The sequence below is a fragment of the Passer domesticus genome, chromosome 32 (assembly GCF_036417665.1).
Source record: "Passer domesticus isolate bPasDom1 chromosome 32, bPasDom1.hap1, whole genome shotgun sequence".
Lineage (NCBI taxonomy): Eukaryota > Metazoa > Chordata > Aves > Passeriformes > Passeridae > Passer > Passer domesticus.
This window is the reverse complement of record NC_087505.1, coordinates 2,171,766-2,184,541: the sequence shown is the minus strand read 5'-3', so window position 1 is coordinate 2,184,541 and position 12,776 is coordinate 2,171,766. Positions and strand designations below refer to the sequence as shown.

The window sequence follows — 12,776 nt, the reverse complement described above, 5'->3', positions numbered from 1 at the left end:
AGCTGTGTCCATGCTGCCACAGGTCCAACAGCTCCCCAAAAAAAAAAATGGAATGACCCCAGGAGGAAGAGCAAAAGGAAGGGGAATGCAGCAGGAATATTCTGTCTCAGTTTCCCCAACTGGACCCAACCCCAAGCTCTCCTCTCTCGCCTCCCTCTTCCAAATGGTTCATATTGCTGCCTATTTTGGGATCCTCCAAAGGCAGACACTTCACAAGCACAAAGATGATTATCAGCGTTGGAAATCACATATTGCCAAATCAAGAGAAAATAAATTTCAGCAAAATCCCCAGCAGAGCTGCCATCTGTCTGGGGGCTGCGGGTTTTTAAGTGGAATATTCAAGCCACGGAGATCTTGTCCTCGCTTGCTGCAGCTGCACTGTGAGCACCCAACCCTGGGGGCAACAGAGCTGGGGCTCAGCACCCCAAAACCACCCAGGGGTGCCCATCCCCACCCCTGACCCACTCTCCTGCTCACCAGCTCCCCACTAGTGCTTCCCCCAGGGCACCACGAGCCCCCTGTGCCAGGATCCCACCCAGCTGCCGCTTTCACCTTGTTGTCCTCCTTTTGTGTGACCTCACCGGGGTGTTTTCCTTCCTTGCCTGCCCAACTGGGGTCCCCTGCCTCCCCAACCCGCCCTGCCTTGGGCTGTAAGCAGAGCAGGAGTGATGCTGGCGGGCTGGCTGGGGGCTGGGGCCAGGGCTGGGGCTGGGTGCTGGCTCCAGCAGCAGCTCCAGCTGCCGGGCAGACGTTGGGCTGCGACTCCCAGCCCACGCTCAGCTCTCAGCACCACACTCCTAACAGGACCCAGCTGCTGGAGAAGGAGCTGCTTTGGGGCTCCCTGGCCCGGCTGCAGTGCAGACAGCTGCTGAGGGTCCCCACCCCCAGAACACACAGCACACTGTCGGGGAAGGCACGGCGCCTGGCCAGTGCCCTCTGAGCAAATAAAAAGCAGAAGAAGAAAATAAGAGGCAGGAGGTCAGAGCTTTGTGCTAAGCATTTCTCGGGGGGCAAAGCAGCCTCCAGGGGAAGGGCTGGAGACGAGCTGAGATGCCCTTGGGTGCCAAGACCTGCCCCCTCTCCACTTGGGAAGGCTCCACTCCACTCTGGGCCTCCACCACAGCATCAATTTTGCAACTGAACGCTTTAATTTGCAGAGCTGAGGGAGGGGAGTGAATGAGGCTGCTGCCTTTGCTCAGCCTGTCAGTGGCATCACAGCCACAGTCCGTGGAGCTACCAGAATGAACCCTCAGGGTCTGCACCCCTCGAGACAAAACCGTGTGGTCCCCACGTGTGGCAGGAGGGCAGAGCAGGGGCAGCTCTGGGCACACTTGGCAAGGGGAGCTGCTACCCCTCCCCACCATCTCCCAGAGATAATTAGGCAGTAATGAGATTCAGCTCTAATCGCCTCAGCCCCTGGGAAGTGCAGGGCTGGGCCCTGTGCTGCCGTGGCCGCCACGTGCGCCTGCTCTGGCCGCTCACATTGCCAGCACTGCCCCGGCCCAGGGCACTCTGCTGCAAGCCAAATCAGCCGAGGGCCAGCTCCCGTGTCACCAACAGCTCCCCCTGCCCTCGTTCTGGACTCCTCAGCCACCCAAAAACCTCTGCTGCTGGGCAGCTCCCAGCACCAGGAGCTGGCAGTGCCACAGCCCAGCCGCGGCCGCGCTGACTCCAGGTGGGACCTGGCTGTGGTTCTGCTCCTGCAGCTGTGGCAGGACAGCTCTAAAACCAACACCTGCCTCCCTGCCCCCTTCCCCTGCAGGACCTGTGTCTGCTCCTTCCCCTGCAGGACCTGTCTCTGCTCCTTCCCCTGCAGGACCTGTCACTGTCCCCTTCCCCTGCAGGACCTGTGTCTGCTCCTTCCCCTGCAGGACCTGTGTCTGCTCCTTCCCCTGCAGGACCTGTCTCTGCTCCCTTCCCCTGCACGACCTGTCTCTGCTCCCTTCCCCTGCAGGACCTGTCTCTGCTCCTTCCCCTGCAGGACCTGTCTCTGCTCCCTTCCCCTGCAGGACCTGTCTCTGCTCCCTTCCCCTGCTCCCATCCCCTGCAGGACCTGTCTCTGCTCCTTCCCCTGCAGGACCTGTCTCTGCTCCCTTCCCCTGCTCCCATCCCCTGCAGGACCTGTCTCTGCCTCCATCCCCTGCAGGACCTGTCTTGCTGTCCCTGCTGGGGTGGCCTCCAGGCTCCGACCGACCCTCCAAGGAGCTTGAGGAGCCCTCAGGAGGAAATCATGTGGTCTCCACCAGAACAAAGAGCCCAGGGTTGTTCCTGCAGCCAAACCCCACCTCGCTGGGCACCACGATGGGCTCAGCCACCAAGACTGCAGGCAGTGGGGTCCAAACCATGGGGCAGCTCTTGGCCTTGAAGTGACAAGCATGGTTTGGGTTCTGCCCTTGAGCAGTGAAGAGCGTGGGGTGATCTTCTCCAACCTGGGCAGAGCTCAGCAGAACACAAACCACCAAATGATCCCTCTGGAGATATTCCCTCTGCAGACAGGGCCCAGGAGCATCCCTCTCTATGCCACCTCTGCATCTCGCAGAGAAAAGCAAAGATTTGCCATTTAGCCACCACATCACACAACAGCATCACCTAACAGGGCTTTGTGCATCCACTCATGACCCGGGACAGAAACCTCCAACCTTCCCTGACGCTGTGCATGAGCCTCATCTAGAAGAATTAACCTTGTAAGTCTAAGAGGGTAATCAAATCTCATGCTTCAGGGCATAAGCCGATCACCAAAGGGGTCAGGAAGGAATTACTGCCCCACACTAGCAGGGGATTTTTTGCCTTTCCCCTGATGTAAACCATATTGGCAGTTGCCAGAGTCAGCAGCCTGGCCCTGAAGGACTGATGGCCTGATCTGTTGTGGCAAATCCTCTCCAGTAATTCCTCTAATGACATTAGTGACTCTTACTTGCTCTCCTCCTCTGGTTTTGGCTGCTGCTGTAATTCACAGAATCACACACTGGTTTGGGTTGCAAGGGATCTTAAAGCTCATCTTGTCCCTGCTGTGGGCAGGGACACCTTCCACCATCCCAGGTTACTCCAAGCCCTGCCCAGCCTGGCCTTGGACACTTCCAGGGATGGGGCAGCCACAGCTTCTCTGTGCCAGGGCCTCCCCACCCTCACAGGGAAGAATTTCCTCCTGATATCCAATCTAAATCTTCCTCTTTTCAGTTTAAAACCATCCCCCCTCTGTCCTATCACTCCAGGTCCTTGTCCAAAGTTCCTCTCCAGCTTTCCAGAGCCCCTCTAGATCTCCATGGAGCCTTCTCCAGGCTGAACACCCCCAGCCAGGCTCCAGAGCAGAGGTGCCCCAGCCCTCAGAGCATCCCCATGGCCTCCTCTGGACCCACTCCAGCAGCTCCAGGTCCTGCTGGAGCCTCACGTGGGCTGGTGGTCTGTGCCCCCACGGAGCCAAACCCTGGAACATGAGCAGGGACATGAGCAGGCTCGGTGTGAGATGCAGGGGAAGAGCAGAGGCTCTGGAGGAGCCCCTGCTCAGCCTCAGCTCCCCCTGAAGTTGTGCTGCCTCAGCAGCCCCAAGCCCCTGCTCAGGATGAACCTGGCAGCGCCACAGCACACACAGAGGTGGCAAAAGCAGCTCTGCCTCCACCTCCTTGCACCAGCACTGTGAATCCTTCATTCTCCAGGGCATCCCTGCACTATTCCCACTCCTCTCCACCCCAGCATGCCAAGGAGCCACCCGGGCATGCCCAGGATGGTGCCCAGCCCAGCTGGGGTGGCCAGCCCCGCATTCCAGCAGCTCAGGAGAGCTGAGCAAGCCCCCTGCCCCCAGCCAGAGCAGGGGCAGGGCTGAGGATGCTCCCAGGCTGGGTTTAAGGCAGTCTAGCTGGCAGCCTGCAGCCACAGCAGGCAGGCATCAGCTCCTCATCACTGATCCACAGCAGGAGAGGGAGGGGAGGAGAGGGAGAAGCCAGAGGTGGCTCTGGGGAGACCTCAGTGCAGCCTTGCAGCACTTAACAAACACACAGAGAGGGACTTTTTACATGGGCAGGCAGTGGTGGGACAAGGGGCATAGTTTTCAACTGAAAAAGGGGAGATTTAGATGGGATATTAGAAGGAAATTTCTCCTGTGAGGGTGGAGAGGCCCTGGCACAGGTTGCCCATCCCTGGAAGTGTCCAAGGCCAGGCTGGACACGGCTTGGAGTAACCTGGGATAGTGGAAGGTGTCACATAGCAGGGGGGTGGGACAAGATGGACTTTTAAGATCCCTTCCAACCCAAACCATTCTATGATTCTATGAGATAAAGCAATATGGGACACTTCTGACTCTGGACACATGCACACCATGGAGCAGGAGAGTGGAGCAAGAGGCTTCTCCCCCTCCTCACAGCTCCTACCACAGAGGGTAGAGCAGACCCCACTGCCTGGAGCAGTCCTTTTTCATGAAATGTCCCATCTTCCTGGCATGTCCTTTTTTTCCCAAAGAAAGGCAGCAGTGAAAATTGATTGCAAAGCTGTGCTGGTGGCCAATTAAACAGCTGCTGCTTTGCTGACACCCAATTTGATCAGGCTGCTTTCTGGGAAGCAAAGCAAGATGTGCTGCACTGGGGCAGAGAGCGATGCTCCTGTGCTGGGTTTTGGAAGAATCAGCCCAGCCAGGGAAAACCAGTGTCCCCCAGCCCGGGGAACTGGATTTTTGGGGACACCTGACATCAGAGATGCACTAAAGCCATGACACCCAGCCATGCAAAGCAACTCCTGGTGCCAAATCCCACCCAGCAAGGGTCTTCATCTCCAGCAGCTCATCCCATCACCCAGCTGCTGCCTCTGCACAGAAATGCCTCTTTCCTTCCCCCAAGGTCTATCCAGGCAACCCCCTCCAGCATTACCAATTATTTTCCATTTGTCTGAACTTCCAGCAGGGCTCCAGTCACCGCAGATCCCTCAGTGCCCTCTGCACCACTGCCCCATAAAACACACTCCAGATCCTTCAATAACCCCCCTAAGGCCCTGTTTCCTCCTCGTGATGGATATAAACAACCCCAGGAGCAACTGGGACATCAGCAGAAACTGTCTGATGCCCACCCCAGCCCCCACCACCAAGTGAAGCCATAATGAGGAAAACCTGCCATTTCCTATTGTTCTGCTGTGGAACAACAAAGTGGTTCACCCAGTTCTGCTCTTTGACACTCTTTAAGGATTAGGAATAGATCTACGTGCTTTTTTTACTGTTTTTTTCTGTTTTTTCCTGGAGTGAAAGTGGCAGGGAAGAAATGTGGCAGGTCATGCTGGGGTGCAGCAGTGGCTGGACTAAAGGCAGAGCTTGGATCTGCTGCACAAAAAGCAAAAGGACCTGCCTGGAAGTCTTGTGGTAATGGGAAATACATCGACAGAGTCATCCCAGAGCAAACCTGGGCTGGCAAAACGCTGCTGCTCCACCACTCCAGTTTAAGGAACATGGAAATTTGGGAGAAATCTGCTGGTTTTTGTTTTTCCTCTGAGATGCATGAACGCATTCCTACACACATGCACATGCGTGTCTCGGGCTTGGCTTCAAAAGAGCCCAAGGAAAAAAGCCCTGGAGTCATTTAAGTCTACAATTGAGGGGGGGAAAAAAGGGGAATAATTTGAGTTGTTTGCGTTCAGCAAAATGGATACTTGTTGTGGCTGTTTTTTATTGGAAAAACCACATGGAAAATGTCAACTGAAATATATTTTCTGCGAGACAAAAATAAATTTAAAAAAAAAGGGGGAACTAACTAAGTGGAGAAGATACTTTCTTCTGGAAAAGCACTTAGATGGAAACGACTCAAGGAGCTCCAAGGCGAGGAGAAACGCCTGGATGGGGGCAGAGCAACGTTTGCCTGGTCCTGGATCCGCCCGGATCCGGCCTAAGCCTCTGCTTTTTTTATGGATTGGCAAAAACAGGGCCCGAAGTGGGATGGAAATGGGTCATTTGGAAACCCCCAGGGGAAGAAGGGTGAGGTGAGGGAGCGGGGACAGACAGACTGACCTGCCGGTTGCGCTCGTCCGTGATCCGCTGGATCTGGATCTTTTTCCTCCCCATCTTCTCGGGAAATCCTCGCCACAGCCGGCACCGCTTCGGCTCAGGGGAGGGGAGCAGCAACCCCGCTTTAGAATGCTTTCATTAAAGAGCGTGGGGGGCTTTTTTTTCTCGGCCGGAAAACAAACCCAAAAAAAGCCAAAACAAAAAAAAAAAAAAAAAAAAGAGTTTGGTGCGGCTCCGTGCTCAGTTCATGGTACCGTCACGTGTGGCCAGATCCAGCAGGGCTGAGAGGTCAGCAGCTGCTCAGAAACCTGCACAGTGAGACAGAAAGGAGTCAGACTCTGTCCCCAAACCCATCCAGGACCCAGCACCCCCCTGGCATCCTCCTAATCCCAGCACAGATCCCACCCCCCAGGCCAGGGTGGGCTCTGCTTCTTTCTCCCACCCAGGGCCAGAGCAGAGGGATTTCTCAAATTGGTCTTAAAGAAGGCCAGGGATGGAGGCCAGGAACACCCAGGACACACGATGCTGTCAGGTGAGGAGGAGGAGATGGCAGCAGCGAGCCCGTGAATCACTGCTCCTCCATGACACTCCAGACATTTTTTTTTTTTTTTTTTTTTTTCTCTTAATAAAGTCATAAGCAGTCGAGTGGCTGGTGATTAGCTCGGGCAATTTAAATCCGTCTCCAGTTTCTGCACTAATCTCCAATTTGGAATTTTAAAATGTCTTTATTCGATTACTTGAAAGGAACCTTATAGCCAGGCACAGAAACCTAATTCTTCTGGGGAAGGAGGACTCTGAAGGCAGCTGAGACAGCCTGGCCCTGCACTGGGCTCAGCCACCGGGTGTTTCCATGGATCTAGGAGTTATCTTGTGTCCAGAATTCTCCCCAAAGGGATGAGCTCTGCAGGTCTCAGGGGTTCCTTCTGCAGCCTCCCCTTGGTAATCTGCATCCCCCAGCACCAGGGGGATGTACCAGGGCACCTCCTGGCACTGCCCCCAGCCCATCTCACCCCATTTCCCTGCATTGCAGTGAGGGGACAAAGAGGGAACCTCAGCCAGCTCATTTTCCACAGGTATGGCTTTCTCCCTGCTCTCTCTCTGAGCAGCTGGATAACAGCAGTGATAACACTGCATTTAAGGCAAGGTGCCCTGTGCCAAGACCTAGGCAAAGGGAAAAACCAGTCCCAAAATAGCTTCCTATCTGCCTCAACCTGGCAGTCCTCAGCCCTTGATCTTGTCACAAAAAGCATCAAAAAAACCTAAAAGCTTTTTATCCCAAATTCAAAGCAGCCACAGCCAACCTGACCAAGGTCCTCCAGCACCTCTCCCACCCCAGAGCACCCCCAGACCCTGCTGAAGACCATGTCCCCATCCCTCACCTCCTCATCAGACCATGCTCGAATGGTCTCACTCCCACACTTGTTTCTGGGGTTCACTGAGTCATGTGAGTCACTTAATCTTCCTCCCTGCTTTTTTTTTTGGGGTAAAGTTATTCATCGTGCATCATGTTCTGTGGTTCAGTGCAAGCTGAAGGAGCCCTGAGGAGAACAGGGAGTCTTTTCCCCATCCTGACAGCCACAATTTGCCCTCCAGGGAGGATGAGGTATGGGGAGGCCAGGAAGATTACCAGGGAGACAAAGGGCAGCAAAACCTGGGTTTTTTACCCATAAATCCCATCAGTAAGACTCTTTGCAAGGACAGATCACACAGGGATGGCATTTAACACCTGAGACGTTATTTACCAAAACAGGTGCATGTTTTCATCCCAGCAGCAAACAGGAGCAACTGTGAGGAGCACTGTCACCATGGGGAACACTGAGCCAGTGCCAGAGGCACATCCTTTGGCTGCTGCTCCCCATCCCACCATGGGAAACCCCAAAAAGACAGGTCCCAGAGCATCAGCAGTCCTGGAGCATCACCACTTTCAGAGCATCACAGCTCCAGCTCACACCATGTGAGTATCCCTCGAAGGTCAGTGATACAGGAAGAGCCAAAAGGAAAATGAGGATTTTTATTTCACCCACCTGGTGTGTCCTCTTGATATTTCCCTCACTGCGAGCCCACCCAGGAGAGAACCCAGAGCCCAAAGGCTCAGAACCAAGGCGAGGATTTTGCGCACACAAAGAAACTTTGGAAGAGGAGGAACTTTTTGTCGGGTTTGCTTTGCTGCTTTTCCCTTCGGAGTTGCCACTTCTCTAAACTGGCTGAAAAATATTCACCTTCAGCATCTTCAAAACCACCAGCAGCAGCACAAAGTAGCAACAGCTCCTCAACCAGACACAGGGCAAGATGCTAATTCTTTCCGTGTGCTGCAGCTCTTGGACAGAGAAACCCTCTGAAAGACAGCGGATTTACTGTCCAAACCAGAGAGGAACTCTCCAGAAGCAACAATAAACACTGGAGAACAACGGGCAGTAAATTTAAACTGAGTGAAAGGAAACATATTTTAACACAAATTTTGTTGTGGGACTTGTTCACAGGATGCTATGGCAGCCAAAAGCTGCACAGGGCTCGAAGAGATGGGATGTTTGTAGGGATGAGGAAAAAACCCCAGGGCTGCTCATCCCTGCCCTCAGCTCCACACCAGCTGGGGTTTCTTGCATGGGAGCAGTGGGATTCAAACCACATTCCTCTCCCCAGGCCACAAATACACCCCAAGTGTTTCAAACCAAATCCCCTTTTTCAACCACCAGACCAGGTTCCTCCTGCTGCTCTGAATCCTGACTCTGCATCCTCAGCACCTTGGCTGGATGGGGACCATGGTCCCAGCCTCAGGGTTTGCTCATGCTGCTGGATCAAGTTTTCCACAGGAAAAAGGTGACTTAACAGGTTTTTGCTCGTCATCATGGGGAGAAAAGGAGCTGCCATGTGATGCTCTTGACCCCTCTACCCCTCCTCACCCATGGATGGGGTGAGGAGGAGGGATGGAGAAGAGCACAGCATGTTTGCTGCCCTCCAAATGCACCTGACAGAGAGGATTTCAAACCCCTCCCTTTTCTCTTCATGGAATTGGGGTTTGGGGGTGAGTTTATTTGTTTTTAGGTTGGGTTTTTTCCCCACTGTATTTTTAAACCCAGGTATTTTCACGTTTCCTGCCCAGGTGGCTCTTTCAGAAAGTCCAACCACTGCTTTGAGTTTCTGAACAGCAGCTGGAAGAGCAAGAAACCTGGAGAGCCACCCTCATCTCTCCTGTCCCTCCTCTGAGGCTCAGCCCCAACCCAGGAGGATCCCCTCTGCCCCTGGAGCTCCTTCACCACCAGATTGCTTTGGCTCCCTGATTGCCCACCCTGATCAAGATCATCCATGACCCTCCTCTGTGATCAGGTGGAATTTAAGCATCTGAACCGTGCACAGCCAAAAACCCAGAGCACAGGACTGCTGCAAGGAGCTCAGCTTCTAAGTAACTTCTCACTTTTGGGGTCTCAAGTGATTCTATATAAAATAACCCCACTCATTAAATCATCATCTCCTCCTCAGCAGCTTCTTCCTTTCTCCTGAGCCTCGCCTTCCAAGGAAACCACCAAGCATCCCAGCTACCACACCCTGACAAGGAGGGTCCAAGGGCATGGAAAGGGACCTGCCAATCTGCTGGAAAAAAGGCACCCTGACCCTGTTCCCCTGGCAGGAATCTCAGCCAGGATCAGGGAATTCAGCACGAGGAGCTCTGGGCTGGAGGCAGCCACCCGCTCCCCCTCCCCGCGCTCCGCTCGCACAAGTGTGACTATCACGGCAATTAGCACACATGCCAATTAACTCCGAGCAGGTGCTGGTTAACTCTGTGCTGAGTAATTCATCCCCGGCTCCCAGTAAATTGCTCCAAATTGGAGAGACAGGCGAGAGAGCAGAGTTAGCATTTTGCAAATGGGGGAAGAAAGAAAAAGCGCAGAGGAATCTCAGCTGGGAGATGTTTTTACAAAACAAGGAATCTGGGGGGCTGAATCCCCAGCTCCAAGAGCTGAGGACACAGAGGAGCTGATATCTCTTTCAAGTCTTTATTTCTGGATTTTTTTTTTTTTTATCTACTGTGCAAACTTCTGATTTATTTCACCTACTTCTAAGTGGTTTCACCTTTGCTTTGCACAAGCAGCGGGGTGCTCTGCTCTGCTCCACAACTTGTCACTTTTCCAGCCCCACGTTTCTCTCGGCACAAGAAGGGACACTGAGAGTCTCACATCCACTTTCTACAGCCATTTGCTATTTTTAATATACTTTTATTGCATCCCTTTTTAGTCGCTCCTTACTAAAGTTAGCTCGGCACACCGCCCCTCTCCAGAGCAAAGGAATTCTGCTGCCCTTCCTTAACACCCCCCTTGCAATGCTGTGTGCTCTCAGCACAATGTCAGCTGAAAGAAACCAAACCTTGGCCACGCAGCTGCAGAGGGAAGATCAAAAAGATTAATCTGAAAGCTTTAGGAAGATAAATAAAGGCAAATAAATGCATCCTTTCCAAAAATGTATTTTCCTCTGGAGCTCTTTGCTTTTCCCAGCATGTGGCACCGTGCTCCTCAATCCACTCGTGCCTGTGCAGCAGCACACAGCAGAGCCAGTGACATGAGTGAGGGCAAAACTGGGATGGGTTGGCACCAGTTCAAGGGACATTTTCCTGATCTCCATCCCCAGAACAGGTCCAGTGCAACGAGGACATCCTTGGCTGCAAGGAAACCTGCAAAAGGAGCTTCAAAGGACATTTGGAGGTTGGGAAAAGAAGAAAAATGCCGCCCTGTGAAGATACAGCTCATCTTATGGAGGCACAGAAAGTCCCAGTTTGAAGGGAGAAATGCAGGTGACAGGCATGGCAGAGCACAGCCCAACCCAGCAGCTGCTCCCCCCATCTCACTGTGGGACCAACCCAGCTTTTACCCCACTGTGCACATCCCCAAGATGTGTTTTTCCTAAAAAGGCTCCATCAAGTCAAGAGCCTGGCTGACAGTAAGGGGAGGGTCCTCCCTGCCACAATCCCCCCCCGAGGAACAGGAACTGAATTCATGGACCCAAGCCCCAACACATTTTGGGGGGGTCAGGTTTATCCACATGCAGAAATGACAGCAATAACATGTCCCAGCTTCTCTGTGGGAAAAAGGTCATTGCAAGGGAGTTTCAGCACACAACCAGTGGGCACGGGGGGTACAAGGTGTTACAGAACTGTAGAAAGGTCTGGACTGGACAGATTCTTAAAGCTCATCTCATCCCACCTCTCACAGGGAAAAATTTCTTGCCAGTACCCCAAGTAACCCTGCCCTCTGGCAGTGGGAAGCCTTGCTCCATCACTCCAGGTCCTCATCCAAAAGCTCTCCTGGAGCCCCTCTATGCACTGGAAGGAGCTCCAAGGTGTCCCCAGACTCCCCTACAGGCAGAACAGCCCCAGCTCTCCCAGCCTGGCTGCAGAGCAGAGGGGATGCAGCCCTCAGAGCATCTCCATGGTGTCCTCTGGACTCACTCCAGCAGGTTTGTGTTCTCCCTCCTCTGGGAAGCCCAGAGCTGGAGGCAGCAGCACAGGGGTGTCTCACCAAAAAGGGGCACAGGGGCACAATCCTGGCTGTGGGATCAGCTGGGCACAGCAGTGGCTGGGTCATGTCCACCTCCCTGTCCAGCACCAACCCATCCTGTCTGTCCACTCACGGCAGGAGAGCCCAGGTGAGGAAATGCTGCTGTGCTGCAGAGCAGCCCCTGAGCTCAGCCTGCAGTGGGAAGTGGATTACACCCACCACCCTGAGCCTTCACTGCCCCTGCTGGGTGGGGGAATGGGCCAAGGCAGGAGGAAGCAACGATGCTCTCGAGGTGGCACTGATGCTTTGGAGGTGGCAAGAGCAGCCCCTTGCTCTGCTGCATTGCTCCTGCCCAGAGCTGCAGCTTTTAGCACGAGAAGCAGCTGCATGGAGAGGTGAGGTGGCCCCACTGCCCCCAGCCCAGCTGAGACCCTCCACCTGCTGCAAACAGCCACAAAAGCAACTGCAAATAAAGAGCAACTGCAGCCCAGGGCTCTGAGCCTCACCTTGAGGACACCAAGTCCTGCACTGACAAAGAGCAAGTCACTTCCCCACCCATGAGCAGGGCTGGATCCCATCCCTTAAGGACATGGATTTAGCTCAAGTCACCTCTTGAACCCGCCTGTTTAACTGCAGTTCTTGCCTTCCTGTTTCCTTTCTTGCTGCCTCTTGTGAGCTAATTGTTGTTTTTTTAACATATCCTCCATGCTGACACCAAGGACTTTTAGTTTCCTTCTGTGTGGTTTCTGGATCAGCAGGACCTGACTTCCTTCTCTTTTGCAAAGCCCCCTTCCCTAAAACACACAGCCAGTGCTCATGTTAATGTTGCTCTTCCTCTCTGGCATGGGGCTGGCATGGGGCTGGCATGGGGCTGGTTACCAGCCCTGCTTTGCTGTGGCATGGGGGCAATGCTGCCAGGGGAATGTGGCACCCAGGAGGGATGCAGCACCCAGGGCACGTCCCTGGCAGGGCAGCATGGGCAGTGCCAGCGAGTCCCCAGCCCCACGGCAGGCACAGCTTAGCATTGTTTAGCACCTCTTTATCTCCAAACCGAGATAAAAACCGCACAAACACGCTCGAGTCTCCTCCAAAGCTTCTATTCTGGTTTCAGGATGATGCTATCTGGGTTCCTGTGTCGAACCTCCAGATGCAGGCAGGGGGAGGGGAGAGGAAGGCGGCCGAAACATGGCTCCAGAGCAAACCTCCTGAGCTGCTCAGAAACGCAGCTGCCAGACCCTGCCCGGGGCCAAATCCCACTGGCCAGGCAGGTGCCAGCCCGGTGCTGAGCTGCCATCCCTCCTGCACACCTGGCA

At 54.1% G+C, this 12,776-nt stretch overlaps 1 protein-coding gene across 24 annotated transcripts in view; it reads right to left on the bottom strand.

The window, feature by feature from the left end:
- MEF2D (myocyte enhancer factor 2D) overlaps positions 1-12,776 on the bottom strand; it is an 89,299-nt gene that overhangs the window by 40,682 nt on the left and 35,841 nt on the right. For all 24 annotated transcript variants that reach the window (XM_064401714.1, XM_064401726.1, XM_064401732.1 and 21 more), the window contains one exon: positions 5,981-6,285. In XM_064401714.1, the coding sequence (XP_064257784.1) occupies positions 5,981-6,034 (54 nt within the window). In that variant the 5' untranslated portion in view covers positions 6,035-6,285. The remainder of the gene's footprint in view (positions 1-5,980; positions 6,286-12,776) is intronic.